This window comes from Melospiza melodia, chromosome 28, assembly GCF_035770615.1.
Source record: "Melospiza melodia melodia isolate bMelMel2 chromosome 28, bMelMel2.pri, whole genome shotgun sequence".
Lineage (NCBI taxonomy): Eukaryota > Metazoa > Chordata > Aves > Passeriformes > Passerellidae > Melospiza > Melospiza melodia.
In genome coordinates, this window is record NC_086221.1 from 2,450,594 (window position 1) to 2,466,788 (window position 16,195).

The following is a 16,195-nucleotide window of genomic DNA, read 5'->3' on the forward strand; positions in this document are numbered from 1 at the left end:
CTACCCTGGGCATCCTCTCCTCGGCCTCCCTCCTGATGGGGACTGCTCCTCTTCTCCTGTATCAGCCTCCTGTGGCTTGGCAGGAGCTTTGTCAGCACTTGCTGTGACCTGAAACTGGTCACACCAGCAGCGAGGTGCTCACTTCTCTGCAAACGAGTTGCTGCAGTGTGGCTTGGCAGAGGGAGAACTCTCTGCTGCCATTCATAGCCTGGCGTGTCATTTCTTGCACAGCCATTTTATCTCCTCTTCTTGTTAAATTTCCTCTTTTCCTCCCTGCTACCCCAAGCTGTGTGCAAAAATTGCCTCAACAGTGCCCTGATTTCTGCACAGGCCTGTCCCTCAGACAAGGGGACACCCTCTGGGGGGATGTCCCTGGCTCTCCAGGGGCCTGTCAGGGCCCTCCTTGACCCCTGGGGCCGGTGTTCTGTAGGAATCCTGCAGGAATCCTGCACTCCAGGGCTTGCAGGGGTGGATTTGCAGCCTGTGCTTGCAGAGTTGGGCTCTGAGCGGGTGCTGTGGGCAGCATTGCTCCTGCAGGCAGGGCCATCTCTTAGGGCTGATGCAGTTGGGGCTGAGGGAAACACTGGAGCCCTAGAGGAGCCGTGTGGGAGATGCTCCAGCCCCGGGGAGCACCGTTTCCCACCCAGACCCACAGAGCCTCAGCCCGACCTCTCTCAGTGCCCGTGCCCAGCCCTGGAGCCCCCCGCCCTGGCACCGGCACGGCCGCGGCCCCGGGGCTGGGCAGGGGCTGGGGCAGGCCCGGGGCCGGGCAGGCCCTCAGCGGCCCGGGGGTGCCGGGGCTGGCGGGAGGCGTGGGTGTGTGCGGGCAGGGCTGTATATCCAGTCTGGCAGAGGGTGTGACTGCTCACACGCCGGGGAGCCGAGCTGCGAGCAGCAGCCCTGAGACACCCTGGGCCAGGGGACGTATGGCAAGGAGGGCTTCGGGGGACTAAGCCCAGCAGAGCCGGTGTTCGGTGGCCCCGTGTTGTCCGTGCGAGCCGAGTGCAGCCCCGCGCCCGCGGCCTCCAGCCATGCTCCACTCCCCGCTGAAAACGGCGCTGGCCTACGAGTGCTTCCAGGACCAGGCCAGCTCCACGCTGGCCCTGCCCTCGGACCACAAGCTGAAAACCAAGGGCACGGGCAAGCAGCGCGTCCAGGAGCAGGTGATGATGACGGTCAAGAGGCAGAAGCAAAAGTCGTCGGTGTCGTCAAGCGTGGGCCACTCAAACCGAGGTAAAGTCCCGCAGCGAGGGAGCCTCCGGGGCAGGGCTGGTGCTGGGGCTGCCTTGGTGGGGTTTGTGGAGGGGGCACAGATTGCTTTGCTTCTCTCCTGGCTCACCTCAGGCAGGTGGTGCCAAGATCTCCTGCACTGGTTGGAAGGGTTTAGGACAAGGTACAGAGCTGGAAGCGTCAACTCCTTCTTGGCTGGAGCTGATCCCTGGGAGTGCTGCTCTGCTCCGCATCCCTGAGGCACTTGGACGTTTCAGTGTGTACTATAACCAATTTTCCCTGGGTCTAAAGCTGGAGTAGCTGTCTGATTTTGCAAATCCTTCCTCTGCAAGTGCCCCCACGGCTGGAATTCCCCACCACCCCCTCCTGTGGACGGCAAAGCTGACAGCGCTCCTCCTCCGCCCTGCCGTGGGCTGGGGCTGGGGCTCTGCTGCTCCTGAGCGCGGGGCAGGTGCAGAGCAGGAGGCTGTGCCCACACACGGGACACAAACCTCAGCTCGGGACTCACCTCTGGAACTCCCAACACATCTCCCAGTTACAGGCTGAGAAGTGTGGGGTCTCTGGGACCCTGATGGGAGTGGTAGGAAGGAGATGAGTTGGGAGAAGTGTCCCTGGTGTTGGTTGGTGGGGGTGTTTCACAGCCCCCTTCACTTTGGCTGTGTTGGGGTCCAGGCGGCCGCTCCACCTCTGTGCACTGGGTGTGTGCCACAGAAACAATCAGCTGAGTCCTGCAGCCAGGTGTCCCACTGACACCCCTACTGTTTGGATCAAGGCTTGGCAAATGGTTCTCTCTGCCGTCCTTGTGTCTGGAGAAAGCTGATCTGGAGCTAAAGCCCAGCATTCCCCAGCTGGAAGCTGCAAACCCAGGGTTGTGACAACTTCTGTGCAAAACCTTCTGGCTCTTGGAGGTGCTTTTTCCAGCAGCCACAGAGCTCTGGCCTGACTGAGTCCACCAGGGAGAGGAAATCCCGAGGCTTTGGGAGCCATTGGGGTGCTGGAGCTGGGACTGAGCATTCAGCTGAGTCTGGAGTGAGCAGCATGGAGTGGGGGTCCTGGGTGAGCTGGGCCAGGCTCCGATACCTCCTTCAGGAGCTGTGCCTTGTCCAGCAGCTCTTCCAGGCTGCATTGTGAGGCTGAATCCTGTGCTGGTGAGCTGCCATGGTCCAGAGACATGTTTGGGGCTGGATTAGCAAGAGAAGCTGGGTGGCTGCAGGCTGCTGGAGGGAGTGTGGAGGTGGTGCTTCCTCAGGAGCCATCCCTGCTCTGGAGCTGCTGGAACAGAGGGTATGGAGCATCTCCAGGGTGAGGGCAGGTGGGCTGTGCCAGGAACAAATCCCTGCTTCCTCTGTTTTTGTCAACACAGATTCCAACAGGTGAAGGGGGGCTGGGGCAAGGAGAGCTTTCCTCTGCCACCAAAGTGGAAGATGGGAATCTCCTCCCACCTCCAGAGGGTTTATTGCCTAAGGTGTTACAGTGACAGACCTGACAAAATAAAATTCACAGCAGGATGAGCTGAGTGGCTCTGGATGGAGAGGGAAGTGGGCAGAGGGATCCACAGGCAGGAAAGAAGGGAGGCAGAGGGGGATTATTCAGCTTGGAGAGGAGCCCAGGTGAAACCTCTGGGAAAGGGAAAAAAAAATAGCACATTCCCAAATTGCCAGTTTCTGCTCAACAAGCTAAACCCCTCCTCCAGACACTTTGGGGAATGTCTGGGAATGGGAATTGCGTGGAGATGTGCAGCTTTGGTTTCTGTGTCCCGGGGAAGCTGAGTCACATCCCACTCCCAGGAGCTGCCTCCAAGTGCAGGGCCCAGGCCCCCCCTCCCCTCGTTCCCACCAGGGGTGGTTGGCCAGCAAAGGTGCTGGGGGCTGATTCATCCCATGCATTCCTGGGTGGAATCCCAGAAGGGTGAGAAGTTGCTGTTTCTTCCCAGGGCTGTCTCCTCGTTTGTGTCGGAGTGGGTCAGGCTCAGCTTTCAGGTGTTGGGTTTTACTGCTCTTGCCCAAAGATCAGGTGGGATGCCCTGATGAGAAAAATTAGTTTTTCCTACAGAGAGGCTGTGTGGATCTGTTAAGCATGGATTCTGCCTGTCCAAACCCTCATCCAACTTCAACTCCCTGCATCCCCCGGGATTTCCCAGAGATGCTCCTCAGAGGCAGCACAAGCTGGGGGATTCCCAAAGCACCCCACAAGTGCCTGAGTGCTTTGTTCCCTCTGCTCCCAGACAGTCCCAGAGCAGGGCTGGGCAGCTCTTGGGCCAGGTCCAGGTTTGTTGCTGTGTTTGGAGCTGTGGTTTGAGCTGGAGCTGGAGCAGGGCCCAGAGCTTCCCCCACCTACAGGAGCCGTGTCCTGGTGTGTGTAGGATGGGGAATATGGACATGGAACCCTCAAACACACAGCAGGGCGGGGGTGTTGTATCCTTTAGGGGGGAGCACACCCTCCCTCACTGTCCCAGGGATTGATGGAACCATAAATGAGTTGGTGATTGGGAGTCCAGCAGGTCAAGGTCTTGTGGCCACTTTGGAGATCTGGTGTCGCCCAGGGCAAGGTGGCCAGTGTGGGCTCCAACTGGTGTGCACTGGGGTGGCACAGTGCAGAAAACTGCTGCCAGCAGAACACTCCTGAGCCCAGGGGGGGCTGGCTCAGCACAGCAGCTGCAGCTGCTCCCAAGGGTGGCTTTGGAGTCTGGAATGTGTGGGGTCTCTCCTCCTTAGGGGTTGGGTCTGTGGGCTCTGCTCTAGGGCTTATCTGTCCTTCTCCCCATGGCAATGCCAAACTAGATGGCTCCCCCTGAATTTGTGAGTAATGCACATTTCCAGGGAAAATTAATTTCAGTAGCGTGGCAGAGGAAAAGGCCAGGCCAAGCTGAACCAGCTCCTTGTAGCCATCAGCTCTGTTCTACAAAGTCCTCTGGCTAAAGGAAGGTTCTGCCAGTGGTTTGCCACTGAGGAGACACGTCCAAGGAGTGTCAGATCCAACTGTCCTGTGGCTGAGCTGGGATTGAAAAGTTTCTGTGCTGGCTGTGGCTAAGAGGAGAGTAATTCCACCAAGGTCTGATGGGACCCCATCTGGCTTTAGTGGGGATCAGGACCCTGATGTGAAGGAAAGATGAGATTTAGGGGATAAAAAGTCTTTTGAAGACTTCTGTAACTTCCCCCAGCTTGAGTTGATTCAGTGAAAGGTTCTACTCTTCCACAAATCTTAGATTATTGGGATACAAAAAATCCCCATTAGCTCATAGGGCAGAAGGCAGAACTGGAGCTTTGTCATTCCTGCAGGAATCTCCATGTCTGGGATTTCACTGACACTTCTCTCCTAGAAGGCACCCAGGCTTTGCTTTGTGCCTCCCACAGGCCTCTGCTCTCCCTGTGTTTTTCCTATGTTTAATCATCCTTATTGTTTAAAGCTGTGCATAGTTTATGATTTAACTTGCCTAGCCTGCACTGCCAGTGACTGATTCTTGTCTTGCCTTTCCCTGCCGCAGATTAATATTTATTAACAGAATCCTTTTCCACAATCTCCACGTTGGCTGTGTGTCCGGCTGGCTTTGGGAAAATGGCACTTGGAGCACAGCTCTCCTCCTGCCAGCAGTGCCAGCTGCAAGAGAGGAGAGCTGCCTTTAAGGAGAGGAAATAACTCATCAAGAACAGCTACACTGGGTTCCATGCTCTCAGTTTGCTCTGCAATAATGGATAACAGGGATGGAGATGGGGGTGAGGGCAGTGGGAGCAGTGTAGGGGGGCTCACAGAGATGCACCGCAAGGTTTTGCACTTCTTATCTGCTGTAATTGAATTTTACCCTCATGAATTGTCCCACTGACGATAAAAGAGATTTTAAAGTGTCTAAGTTTTAAAGGAGATGTCTTAGGGGAGTGATAATTTGGGGAGGGGGAAATCTCAGCAGCTTTCAGGGTTGTTTTCTGCCCCACATGGTCACTGAGAGGCTGCACCACATCTGGGTGGTTCTGCCACATCTTTCCAACTCTGTCCCAGCTGTTGAGGGTCCTCTGTCATGAGGAGAAGCTGAGGGAGGTGAGAAAGTGGCTCAGCCTGGAGAAGAGGAGGCTTCTGGCTCTGCACAGCTCCTGACAGGAGGGGACAGCCTGGAGGGGTCGGACTCTGCTCCCAGAGAACAGGACAGGAGGAGAGGGCCAGGGGAGTTTCAGGTTGTATTTGGGGGAAAATTTTTTCATGGAAAAGGTGGTCAGGCCCTGGCACAACTGCCCAGGGCATTGGTGGGGTCACCATCCCTGGGAATGTTCAAACATGTGTGGATGTGGCACTTTGGACGTGGGTTAGTGGTGAGCGTGGCGGTGCTGGGGGAATGTTGGACTCTTTGATCTTAGAGGACTTTTCCAAGCTCGCTGTGGTTCTGTGATTCCCTGGTTCTGTGTTACTGACTCTGTGTGTTTGCCCAAGTGCACATGGGCCCTTCAGGGACCTAAACAGCTGCTGGGGTAACAACAGCTGGGACACAGACCTGTGGGCACAGCCAGAAAAAAGCACGAGGGGGGCACCTCCTACTGAGGGCATTTCCACCTGGCCCAAATGGTCTTTGTGATTGCCTGGGTTCATCCCAATTCCAAGGACCTGGGACCAGGTTGTGTGGGCTTTATTCTTGAGGTGTTTGAAAGAGGGATCTCCTTCCTGTTCCTGGGGGCTGGGGATACTGGCTGTCAAGCTCTCTGTCAAGATGAACCAAGCAGAGATGTGTCCAAACCTGCACAAAGATCAGGTTTTCTTCAGCCACCTCCACCAGAAAATCCCCAGGTTTTTTCCTTGTCTCAATACTGAGCTCTCCAAGCAATAAATCCCAGTTGAGTAGTGGCAGGAGAAACATCTTCTCCAACCAGCAGGGTGACTTCAAAATGCCTTGAATGTTTGAGGTTCTGTATAATTCTGTGTTTATAAGCTCTTATGTACAAGTTCTGGTAGGTGAAGGCAACCCTTCCCTGCTGGAGAACATAAACTTGAACCCGCTGCCTGATCTCCTGAATTTGGCCATGGAGCAGTGAATTTATGAAGAAAGTTACAGATGTGCCTAAACTGGCTTATTTTGGGTATCTCCTTGCTCTAACCCCAAAGTCTGGAGTGCATGGCAGGAACAGATCCTGAAAGGAAAAGTGTGGTTCCCAGGCAGGACTGGTCAGGACGGGTCAGAGAGACCTGTGAGTCAGGCACAGAACCCCTTTTTACAGCTGCTCACTCAGGAAAATGGTCCAGCTGCTCTCACCTGCAGTTACAGAATGTTTACAGAGAACAAGAGGCAGATTTGAAGAAGGAATTCCCAGGAATTTATCATGGAATGGCTTTACCTTTGTGTTCAGAATTATGGTTATCAGATAACTCTGTGTCCTGGGGAATCACCTGGCCCAAACTCACCACTTCCAGCCCTGCCTTGCTGCTGCTGAGGCCCAACACTGATGTCCTGATGTGGAATTGAAAGGAAATCCCAGGGTGGAGAGGGAGCACAGGGTGAAGGGCTTGACTGAATCTCCCATTGAATTTCCCTGGCCACTTCTTTGTCTTATCAGCAAGTGCTGTGCAGCTTTTTGTGCATGAGGCACTTGGGGCTGGGGAGATCTGGGTGAAGAGCAGTGCCCACCAAATCTCCAGACTATGGAAAAGGAGCTCCTATGGTTTCCTGGACAGGGGCAGGGCTGAGAGCCGAGCTGGCTGTTGCCTGTTCTCCATCCAGGGATGTTCTCCAGGTGCAGTCCTGCTGACAATAGAAAGCAAATCTCATTATTTACACCACATCCACAGGAATCATCTTCCTGAGAAAATGCAAGAATTTTTAGCCACAAACCAAATCACCATAACAGGTTCTGGGTGCCTCAGGCAGGGCAATAAATAAAGTTTATTCCAAGGATCAGTGGCTGGAGGAGACTTGAGTGGCTCCAGGGCCTTTGTGGTCAAGCTTATCCAGTTTATCTCAGAGATGAGTCTTATCAAACAGTCACAGAGATTAGGATATTTCTGACATTACCCACCAGTTTAGGTGCATAAGTTAGGACAGGTAAGTCCTGATTTTGTACTTTGTTAGACATTCAGAGCTTCCCCTGGAAGTTAATTGGAGTGTAGGGTTTGCACTTCCTCATAACGGGACCTGAGATGCCACAATTATTGAGGACTTCTCAATATGTGAAATGAAAATGAAGCTGAAATCACCCTAAACTCTTTTGGACCATCCAGAGGGGGCTAAGGGAATTCCATTGTGGAAAGAGAATGATTCACTTCATTTGTCTTGAAGTGATGAATGTGGTATTGAGTAAAAAATACTTTTAGGAGGGATCCAAAGGTTGCAGTGCCAGAGACTGCTGGGAGAGCTCTTGGAAGGGCTGGGGTTGGTAAATCCAAATTCTGGTTAAAGCACTGAGAAACAGAAAAAATGGCTGATGGGTTCCTCCTCATCCAAGATATTTGCATCTTTAAAAAACAAATCTGAGATCCAGTCTCATTTATTCCTCTAGCATCCCAAAAATAATGATGGAGCTCTATACATTTTCAGGAAAAGAAAGTATAGACACACAAAGTGATCTTTTAGAGACAAGACTGGAATTCAAAGAGTGCAATGAGGTTTTGAAGTGTTTGATTGTTTTAGATCCCCAGGTGTTAAATAGACTGGGTCATCCTTTATCCATGGTGTTTGTTAGTGACCATTGACTGATTTTAGCAAGCCTTGCTCAGGCTGCTCGTGCTGGTGGGATTGGTAGGATTCAGACATGGGAGTGAACTGGTGAAAGGGTCAGGGGTAGGTTTTGCCCTCAGAGAGAGAAATTCTGTTTACTGCAAGTCTTCTATGGCCAGACATTCTGGGACATGTAGCACAAAATATCATCAGGTTCCTCTCATACTACAACTAGGAGGCACCAAGTTGATCAGAGGAAAAGAACTACTTGCCTGTGAGCAAAGGCTGAGAGAACTGGGATTGTTCAGCCCTAGAGAAGAGAAGCTTTGGGATGACCTAATTGTGCCCTTCCAGTACCTGAAGGAACTGACAGAAAACATGGAGAGAGATTATTTACAACGGCCTGGAGGGACAGGACAAGGGGGAATGGCTTCCCACTGTCAGAGGGGAGAGTTAGATGGGATATTGGAAAATAATTCCTCTCTGTGAGGGTCGTGAGGTTGCCCAGAGCAGCTGTGGCTGTCCCATCCATGGGAGTGCCCAAGGCCAGGTTGGATGGAACTTGGAGCAACCTGGGACAGTGGAAGGTGTCCCTGCTATGGCAAGGGTGGAACTGGATGAGCTTTGAGGTCCAACCCAAACCATTCTGGGATTCTGTGATTCCATGATGTCAGACACCATCCCCAACTCTGACCTTTTCTGCTCCTTTGCTTTAGGTTTTATGGCACTTGGGCATTTGTGCTGCAAACCTTGGGGAGCCCTGGGGGGTCTGTGGTGTGAGGGCTGGAGTTCCCAGCCGTGACAAGGGCTCCCCTTCCTGCCTGTATTCCCTGTGTTCCTGTTGAGATTTATAACTGTCACGTTTCCGTAACTGCTCTCGCTGTTAAAAAAAGCTTTGTGCGCTGAAAGGGACCTGCTGCGAATCCTTTCTCCTGGGAATGCTTTCTCATGCTGACCATGCCTTTTCCATTTGCAGGTTCCATGTATGATGGTTTAGCTGATGGCTATGGCTACGGGACATCCCGGGGCAGCTACTACACCAAAACCCAGACAGGGAACAGCAACTGGGGATACCCGGTAAGACCCTCCTTGATCTGGGACTGTGGCATGGTCTGAGGTCCCCTGGACAGCAAGAAAATCTCACAGTCACATAGGGAGGTCACAGTGCTTCAGAAACTCACCTGATAGGGATCCTGACTCTCCTAGAAAGGGATTCAGTGCAGTGGAGGAGGAGGATTGAGGGGCCCAAGCTGCTTTTTGTGGGGATTTTAGAGTAACCAAGATTTAGTTTGCATCTGCAGGTTGGTATCCAATGGCACAAGAGTTTGGAAGCTGCCTGAGGGATCAGGGTTGGGTTCAGACTATCACAGCTCAGTTCAAGCCTGGAGCACATCCAGGGGTTCCCATCTTTGTTCCTGTGCACCAAAACATGGCTCTGAATGACATGAATGTGGCTGGGGAATGTGGAGCAGGGGATTTGCATTAGAACTGCTGTGCTGCTGTTCCCAGCCTCAGTGCTACAGCAGACCCTTCAGAGATATTCTCTGTGCTTGCAAAAAAGTGGGTCCAGTTCTTCCACAGTGATTTCCAAAAAAATCATTGTAGATTTCCAGAAAAAGCACAGGTGAGATGGTACCTGTCTTTGTGCAGTGTGAGTCTGGACATCCCACAGAGCTCCTGGTCCTTGGGGACAGATCCCTGGTACACAGGGAATTGCTCCAAACCACTCCACAGTCCACTGGGACAGCTTGTGCTCATGTTGCCCCTCCATTTCAGGCCTGTGTTCTGCTGTTCCCTGCTTTTCATCAGCTCTAAAGCAGAAAGGAGCAATTCACAGATCTGGGATTTGAATATGAGAAAAGCAAAGGACTCCTTTCAACAACCCTGGGACTGTAAAGCAGCTCCATGTCAGCCATCAAAGGTTTGAACCAGGAAAGGTTTTGGTGGCTCCAAACACACAGACAGGGCTGCAGCTTTTCCTGGTGGTTGCCTGATCCTCTGCTTGTTCAGAGCACATACATTCCTCAGCTTCAGAAGGATTTACCTGGGTCTTTCCTAATAGCCTTGTTGGAGCATGATGGCTTCGAGGCAGTGGTGTCACTTGCTGAGTTTGCTTCACTGGGTGTTCAGTAGGAAAACTGGGAGCACTGGAGTGTCTTTGAAATGTTTCTTTCCAGCCTGTCTGTTGGCCCATTTCAGTGTCCCTTCCTGTGCTGGTTAAATCCCAGCCAGAGGGGCTCCTGTCCCCAGATGGGAAAAGTTTGTTCAGAGGAGGCACCAAGTAGATTGGGGGGATGGAGAATTCTGCTGTGAGGAAATGCTGGGAGAGTTGGGATTGTTCAGCCTGGAGAAGAGAAGTTTTGGGGTGACCCTACTGTGGCCTTGCAGTACTTGAAGGAGCTACAGGAAAGATGAAAAGAGATTATTTCAAGGGATGGAGTGACAGGACAAGGGGGAATGGCCTCAAACCAGAAGGCAGAGTTAGATGGGATTTTCTTCCCTGAGAGGGATGGAAGAAATTCTTCCCTGTGAGAGAGGTGAGGCCTGGGCACAGGTTGCCCAGAGCAGCTGTGGCTACCCCATGCCTGGAAGTGTCCAAGGTCAGGTTGGACAGGGCTTGGAGCAGCCCAGGACAGTGGAAGGTGTCCCTGCCCATGGCAGGGTGGAATGAGATGGGCTTTGAGTGTCCTTCCAACCCAAACCATTCTGGCATTCTGGGATTCTGTAATGTGTCAGAGCACAGGTCCATCCATCCAGGTCTCCTGTCTCTATCCCTGAGACAGTGGTGGAGCCCTGCAGAGGGTCCAGCCATGGTAACCAGGCAGGGTTTTGGTGGCCACTAGAAAAATGCAGCTGAGGCAGTTCCCGAGGTAGAGGTGGAGCACCTGAGCTTCAAGACTCAAACAATTGGGATGTTTTGTTTTGATATGTTGCTGTTTGCCTGTTGTGATTCTTGAATGGAGTTTGCTGTGCTTTGTCCAAGCAAAATTGCTCTGTTTCAGCCATTCTAAGGGTTTGTAGATGGGTTTTTTGGTAAAGATGGAGGAAGCCAAGGCCTGGCTCTGCTCATGCTGGTAAGGTGCTGCTGCAGCTGCTGCTGCTGGCGTGAGGGTTATTGTTTCCAGTTGTTAGTTCCTGATCTTGTTCCCAATCATTATGGCAGCTGGACAAATGCTGGGTAGGTGGGCATGCCACTGGCTGCTGGGGGTTTCAGTCAGCAGTGTTGGTGTTCTGAGGAACAGCTGGAAGGTGGTGATGAAGGTGGTAAAGTTCAGGACCTCCATTAGACAAAACAGTTCAGTCCCTTCAGGCTCTCTGGGGATTTAGGCAGCTCTGTCTGTTCTCTGAGAGACTCCTCTGCACTTACTGAGGAGGGAAGGTGTTTCTCCAAATTTAAGTGTCATGCAAGTCTTTAATTCTAGATATTTTTGATAAAAGTCTTCAGGATCTGTGTTACTTCAGCAAAAAGGACTGGGACCTGTGAAGGATTCACAGCAAACTTTATCTTACCTGAGTCTATCTGAGAATCAGCCATTTAGTCCTGACAAGTTGTCTGACTCCTCCCCTGGCCAACGAAGGCAGAGGTAGGGGCAGTGATTCATCTGCTCCACCTGGGAGATCTGTCAGGTCAGGATGAATCAGCCCCCCTGGATCCCTATCTCTGCCACAGGAGCTGGATGGAGCAGGGAAATGAGTGCACAGGGAGATGACTGCAAGCAGTCCCAGGAGCCACTGGCAGGCACTTTGGAACACATAACCTCAAACCTAAATGTGCTTAAAGAGCTCAACAGACACCAGACTCCCCAAGCACACTGAGCAGCCTCCTCCATTCTGCTTTTTCTAGACAGTATTAAAGGTTCCACACATCCGCCACCAGCCTCCAGCTTGGGATAACTTCAGCTTTTGTCTACAGGCCTGTTTGAAGTCTGTGCAGGTTCTGGGCTTCCTAAAAAATGTTTCCTGTTTGTAATTCCTGGGTTGTAAGATGTGAAACAAAAGATAAAGCAAATCTATTTTTGAAGGCAAAGCTGCTGGACTTATTTCCAGCTGGAGCTGGTGCTGTGAATGTGTCTGAAAAGGGGCAAAGTCCTTTGAGGTGCACAGGCAAGCTCAGATACTCCAGGGAAGTGACCCAGTGTAATACTCAGGGGAATAGCTGCCTCCCAGTCCCCCTGTAGTTAAAAATGTGCAGTGGGAAATCCATTTCCAGGGTGTTGTTCTGCAGCACCTGCACCTGAGACACTGCTTTTGGAGTGTCCTGATCTAAGGCACTGCCTCAGATGGTGACACTAAAGGTGTCCTCTCACATCCACAGCTCCTAAAAGCTGCTACCCCCGACTTCCTGCTTTTGTCTTGTTTTGTGTCTTCCTGAAAGTGTCAAACTTTCACTTCTGTGTTTTCTTCCCAATCTTGTGAGACTAATGTTGAAATATTAGAGTAAGAGAAATGATGGATCTGGAGACAGAGCTCTTTCTGGATCAGCCAGTTTGGAACAGGCTGCCCAGGGCAGTGGTGGAGCCCCCAGCCCCAGTAGTGTTCAATAACTTGTGGATGTGGCTCTTGAGGACATGGCTTAGGGTGAATGTGGCAGTGTTGGGTTAATGATTGGACTCTTTGATCTTAGAGGGCGTTTCTAATTTAACGATTCCATAATTCCTTGTTTCTAACACTTTTAAACTCTCCAATTCACCCATTATTACAAATTACATTCTTTTCTGTTAATTCCCCTTGTGGGCTGCCTCATTTGCAGCATCACTGTCCCCAGTGAGCCCCTTCTCACTGCCAGTGCAAGGAGCACTGAGCCAGTGGTGCTCTCCAGGAGGCACTTGGAGGGCAGTGGGTTTGCTCCTGGCTGCAGCATTTCCTTGCCTCATGTGTCAGGGGCTGGCACAGCTTTCAAGGATGGGAATTCCTTTGGGAATCCCTTTGCTCAGATCCACACTGGGATGCAGTAATGGGAGGATCCATGTCTGCAAACCCCTCTGTGTCAGGGTGATACCTCAACCCAGGTGCTGTGGAGCCTTAGAAACATTTGTCACCCTACTGCCACTGTGAGCTGAGAGTGGCCAGCAGTTCCCAAAGCCCTCCAGCCTCAGGAGCTGTGTCCTGGTGTGAGCAACACCTCAGGTCCCACAGGAGGGGCAGTGGTGACCACGATTTACACAGACAAACCCAGGGGAGGGTTAAGGAGGCTGAACTGAGCACCTAGAGCAGTGAAGTCATGGCAGAAGCCTCAGCATGAGCCACACCCTTGTCTCTGACAGCTCAGTTCACCCCAGAAATGGAGTTTCTCCAGCAGTGTTGCAAAGCCACAGCCAAATGGGTCCATGGGTTGGAGGGACCTTGGTGCTCACCCCAACTGCAGGTACAGCTTTGGAGAGGCACAACCAAATCCTAAACACATGGAGGGCAGCATGTGGGTTCCACCAGCAAAGACCTTTCAGGCTCAGTTCCCACCCAGCTCTTGCCTGGGTCTGCTGGGTTGGCAGGTCCATTGCTGATGGGGACTTTGGGCATTCCCAGGTCCCACAGCATGACCAGGATGAGGCAGGACCAGGACAAGGTACAGAGCCTCCCTGGCTCTCCATGCTGCTGCTTCCACAAGAAGGAAATCCCCACATGATGTGGATGTGTCCAGTGTGTCCCCCCAGCACTGCCCCCAACGAGGGCAAACAAACCCTGGATGTGCTGGGGAGGGAATCTCAGATGTGTCCTGTCTCCAGCAGATCCTTATACCCACAGAGCTGAACTGGGGCTTTCACAGGATCACAGGATCACTGAGCTTGGACAAGATCTCTGAGATCATCCAGTCCAACCTTTGACCCATCACTGAGTGCAGGTTCCAGTCATTTCTTGAACACCTCCAGGGACAGTGACCACACCACTGCCCTGGGCTGACCACTCCAATGTTTAACAACCATTTCCATGGAGAAATTCCTCCTGATGTCCCACCTGAAACTCCCCTGGCACAACTTGATGCCATTTACTCTTGTCCTGTCCCTGATCCCTGGGAGCAGAGCCCAACCCTCCCCAGGCTGTCCCCTCCTGTCAGGAGCTGTGCAGAGCCAGAAGGGCACCCTGAGCCTCCTTTTCTCCAGGCTGAGCCCCTTTCCCAGCTCCCTCAGCCCCTCCTGGTGCTCCAGACCCTTCCACAGCTCCATTCCCTTACATGTACAAGCTCCAGCCCCTCAGGGGAGGCCCAGGTGTTACTTTAACAATGGTTCTAGGAGCAGCCATGCTCCCAGACCAAGGAATATTTGGCTGGTCTGGTGGTACTGGATTAAAGCAATTATCTGTAGTAATTGCATCCGTTATGGCACTAATGAGAAACACACACCAGTGATCCCTCTGCACCAGAGACTGTAGGAATATTTATAACCAAAACTCCTCTGTGGGACAAAGTGTCAGAGCTTTCTCTCTGAAAAGCATTACCTGAACAAGAGGTGGTCACTGTTGTCCCTGCCTGCCTTTGCCTCTTTGGACAAAACCTCTCATTGTCAGTGGGAGCTTTGTTCCATAAGGATTTCAGATCAAAATTTTTTGTCTGTTGTGACAATGCATCCAAGCTTAAAAAAAACCCCAAAAGAGAGTGGTTTGGATAATCTTGCCAGAGAAAACAAAGGCTTAGAGTCACTGCACATCATTGCTTGGTCAGAGCTAGGTATCCCTGGGAGGTTTGCATGAGGCTTTAGGCTTTGGAGCAGCAAGTTGGACACTGCCTTCCTTGGCCAGAACAAACAGAACCAGCAAGACCTAAATCTCAGCTGAATGAGAAAAAGGAGATGAAAAATCATAGCAGCTCCTGGGAGAGGTGGGAAGGAGCATTTCAGAAATAGATAAACAATGTATTTGCTGGTTTTGCAATTTTTCTCCCTGCCATGGAGGGAGCAGCACTCAGAGGGTTTCGCAAGGAGCGTGAGGAGCTCTCCCCACCCAGCACTCAGGGTGGGACCTGCTCAGGTTGCATCTCCTGTGCTTTGCCCTCCAGCCTGGGAGAAACCTGCTCCTGACGTGTTTATACGGAGCCCTCACTTCTCTGTCTGCAGCTCTAGAAACAAACAAATTGCAAGGGAAAAAAATCCAGGCAGGTAATGAACTGATGGCGTCCTCAGATGCAGAATCAGAACCACCCAGTTCTCTGGGAGGGCTCTGACGTGGGAAGGCAGAGCTGGATCCGGGTGCCATTCCTGGGCTGATGCACCTTGCTCTGTGCTTCTGCTTCTCTGGAAACTAGGGGGAGGACAGAGACTTCTCCTGCCAAGCAAAAGGGTTTGTGGAAGAAAAAAAACAGAAAAGGACTCACGGCTGATGGCTGGGGAAATGCCTTTTTGACTTTCTCTCTAGTACCACTTTTATTCCAGCTGAAATAAGAGGTTAAAGATGTTTGTTTACCTGTCTCGTGTTGGATATTCCAGTTGTTGTTCCAAGAACATACTGCAGGCTGAGAACTGGAGATCCACAAATGCTCATTAATCTGAAGGCAGGTGGGTGCTGCTGCCAGGGAGGGAAGCACTTCCTGGGCCTGCCAGGAGCAGCAGAGACACCAATGCTCATTCCAGTGCCTTTCCTCCCTCCCTGCTTTCCCTGTCTGACTGTGAATGAACTCCCAAGGCCTGGCCTCACACAGACACACTCATTTCACAGTGGGGAGGAGAAGTTCACACTAAAACTCTGAATGTCAGGTGGCCTGGCTGCACCTGAGCATCCTCCTGCATCCTAAAGCCTAAAGACAGGGACTGCCAGGGCCTGATGGAATGGCTGGAATCAGAATCACATGGTCACAGGGTCACAGAAGGGTTTGGGTTGGAAGGGACTCTCGAGGTCATCTCATTCCCCCCATGCCATAGGCAGAGACACCTTCCACTAGCCCAGGTTGCTCCAAGCCCTGTCCAAGCTGGCCTTGGGCACTTCCAGGGATGGGACAACCACAGCTTCTCTGGGCAGCCTGTGCCAGGACCTCCCCACCTTCACAGGGAAGAATTTCTCCCCAAAATCCCATCTAACACTGCCCTCTGGCAGTTTGAAGCCTTTCCCCTTGTCTTGTCACTCCAGTTACTGATGAAACATCCCTCTCTATGTTCCTGTAGCCCCTTCAGATCCTGGAAGGTGCTGTGAGGTCTCCACACAACCTTCTTTTCTCCATGCTGAACATTCCCAGCTGTCCCAGCCTGTCTTCAGTGGGGAATTGCTCCAGTCCCCTTATCAGCTTGGTGGGGTCCTCTGGACTTGCTCCAACAGTTCCATGATGGGAGCACCAGAACTGTGCAGAGCATTGCAGGTCGGGTGTCACAAGAGCAGTGTAGATGGGAGAATCCTCTCCCTCCCTGCAGCCCA

At 52.1% G+C, this 16,195-nt stretch overlaps 1 protein-coding gene across 1 annotated transcript in view; it reads left to right on the forward strand.

Annotated features, from left to right (window-relative positions):
• The first annotated feature begins 861 nt into the window (after window positions 1-861).
• Window positions 862-16,195, forward strand: part of PKP1 (plakophilin 1) — a 51,272-nt gene continuing 35,938 nt past the window's right edge. Inside the window, exons 1-2 of the mRNA XM_063177902.1 lie at window positions 862-1,233; window positions 8,838-8,938. Of these exons, the coding sequence (XP_063033972.1) occupies window positions 1,032-1,233; window positions 8,838-8,938 (303 nt within the window). The 5' untranslated portion in view covers window positions 862-1,031. The remainder of the gene's footprint in view (window positions 1,234-8,837; window positions 8,939-16,195) is intronic.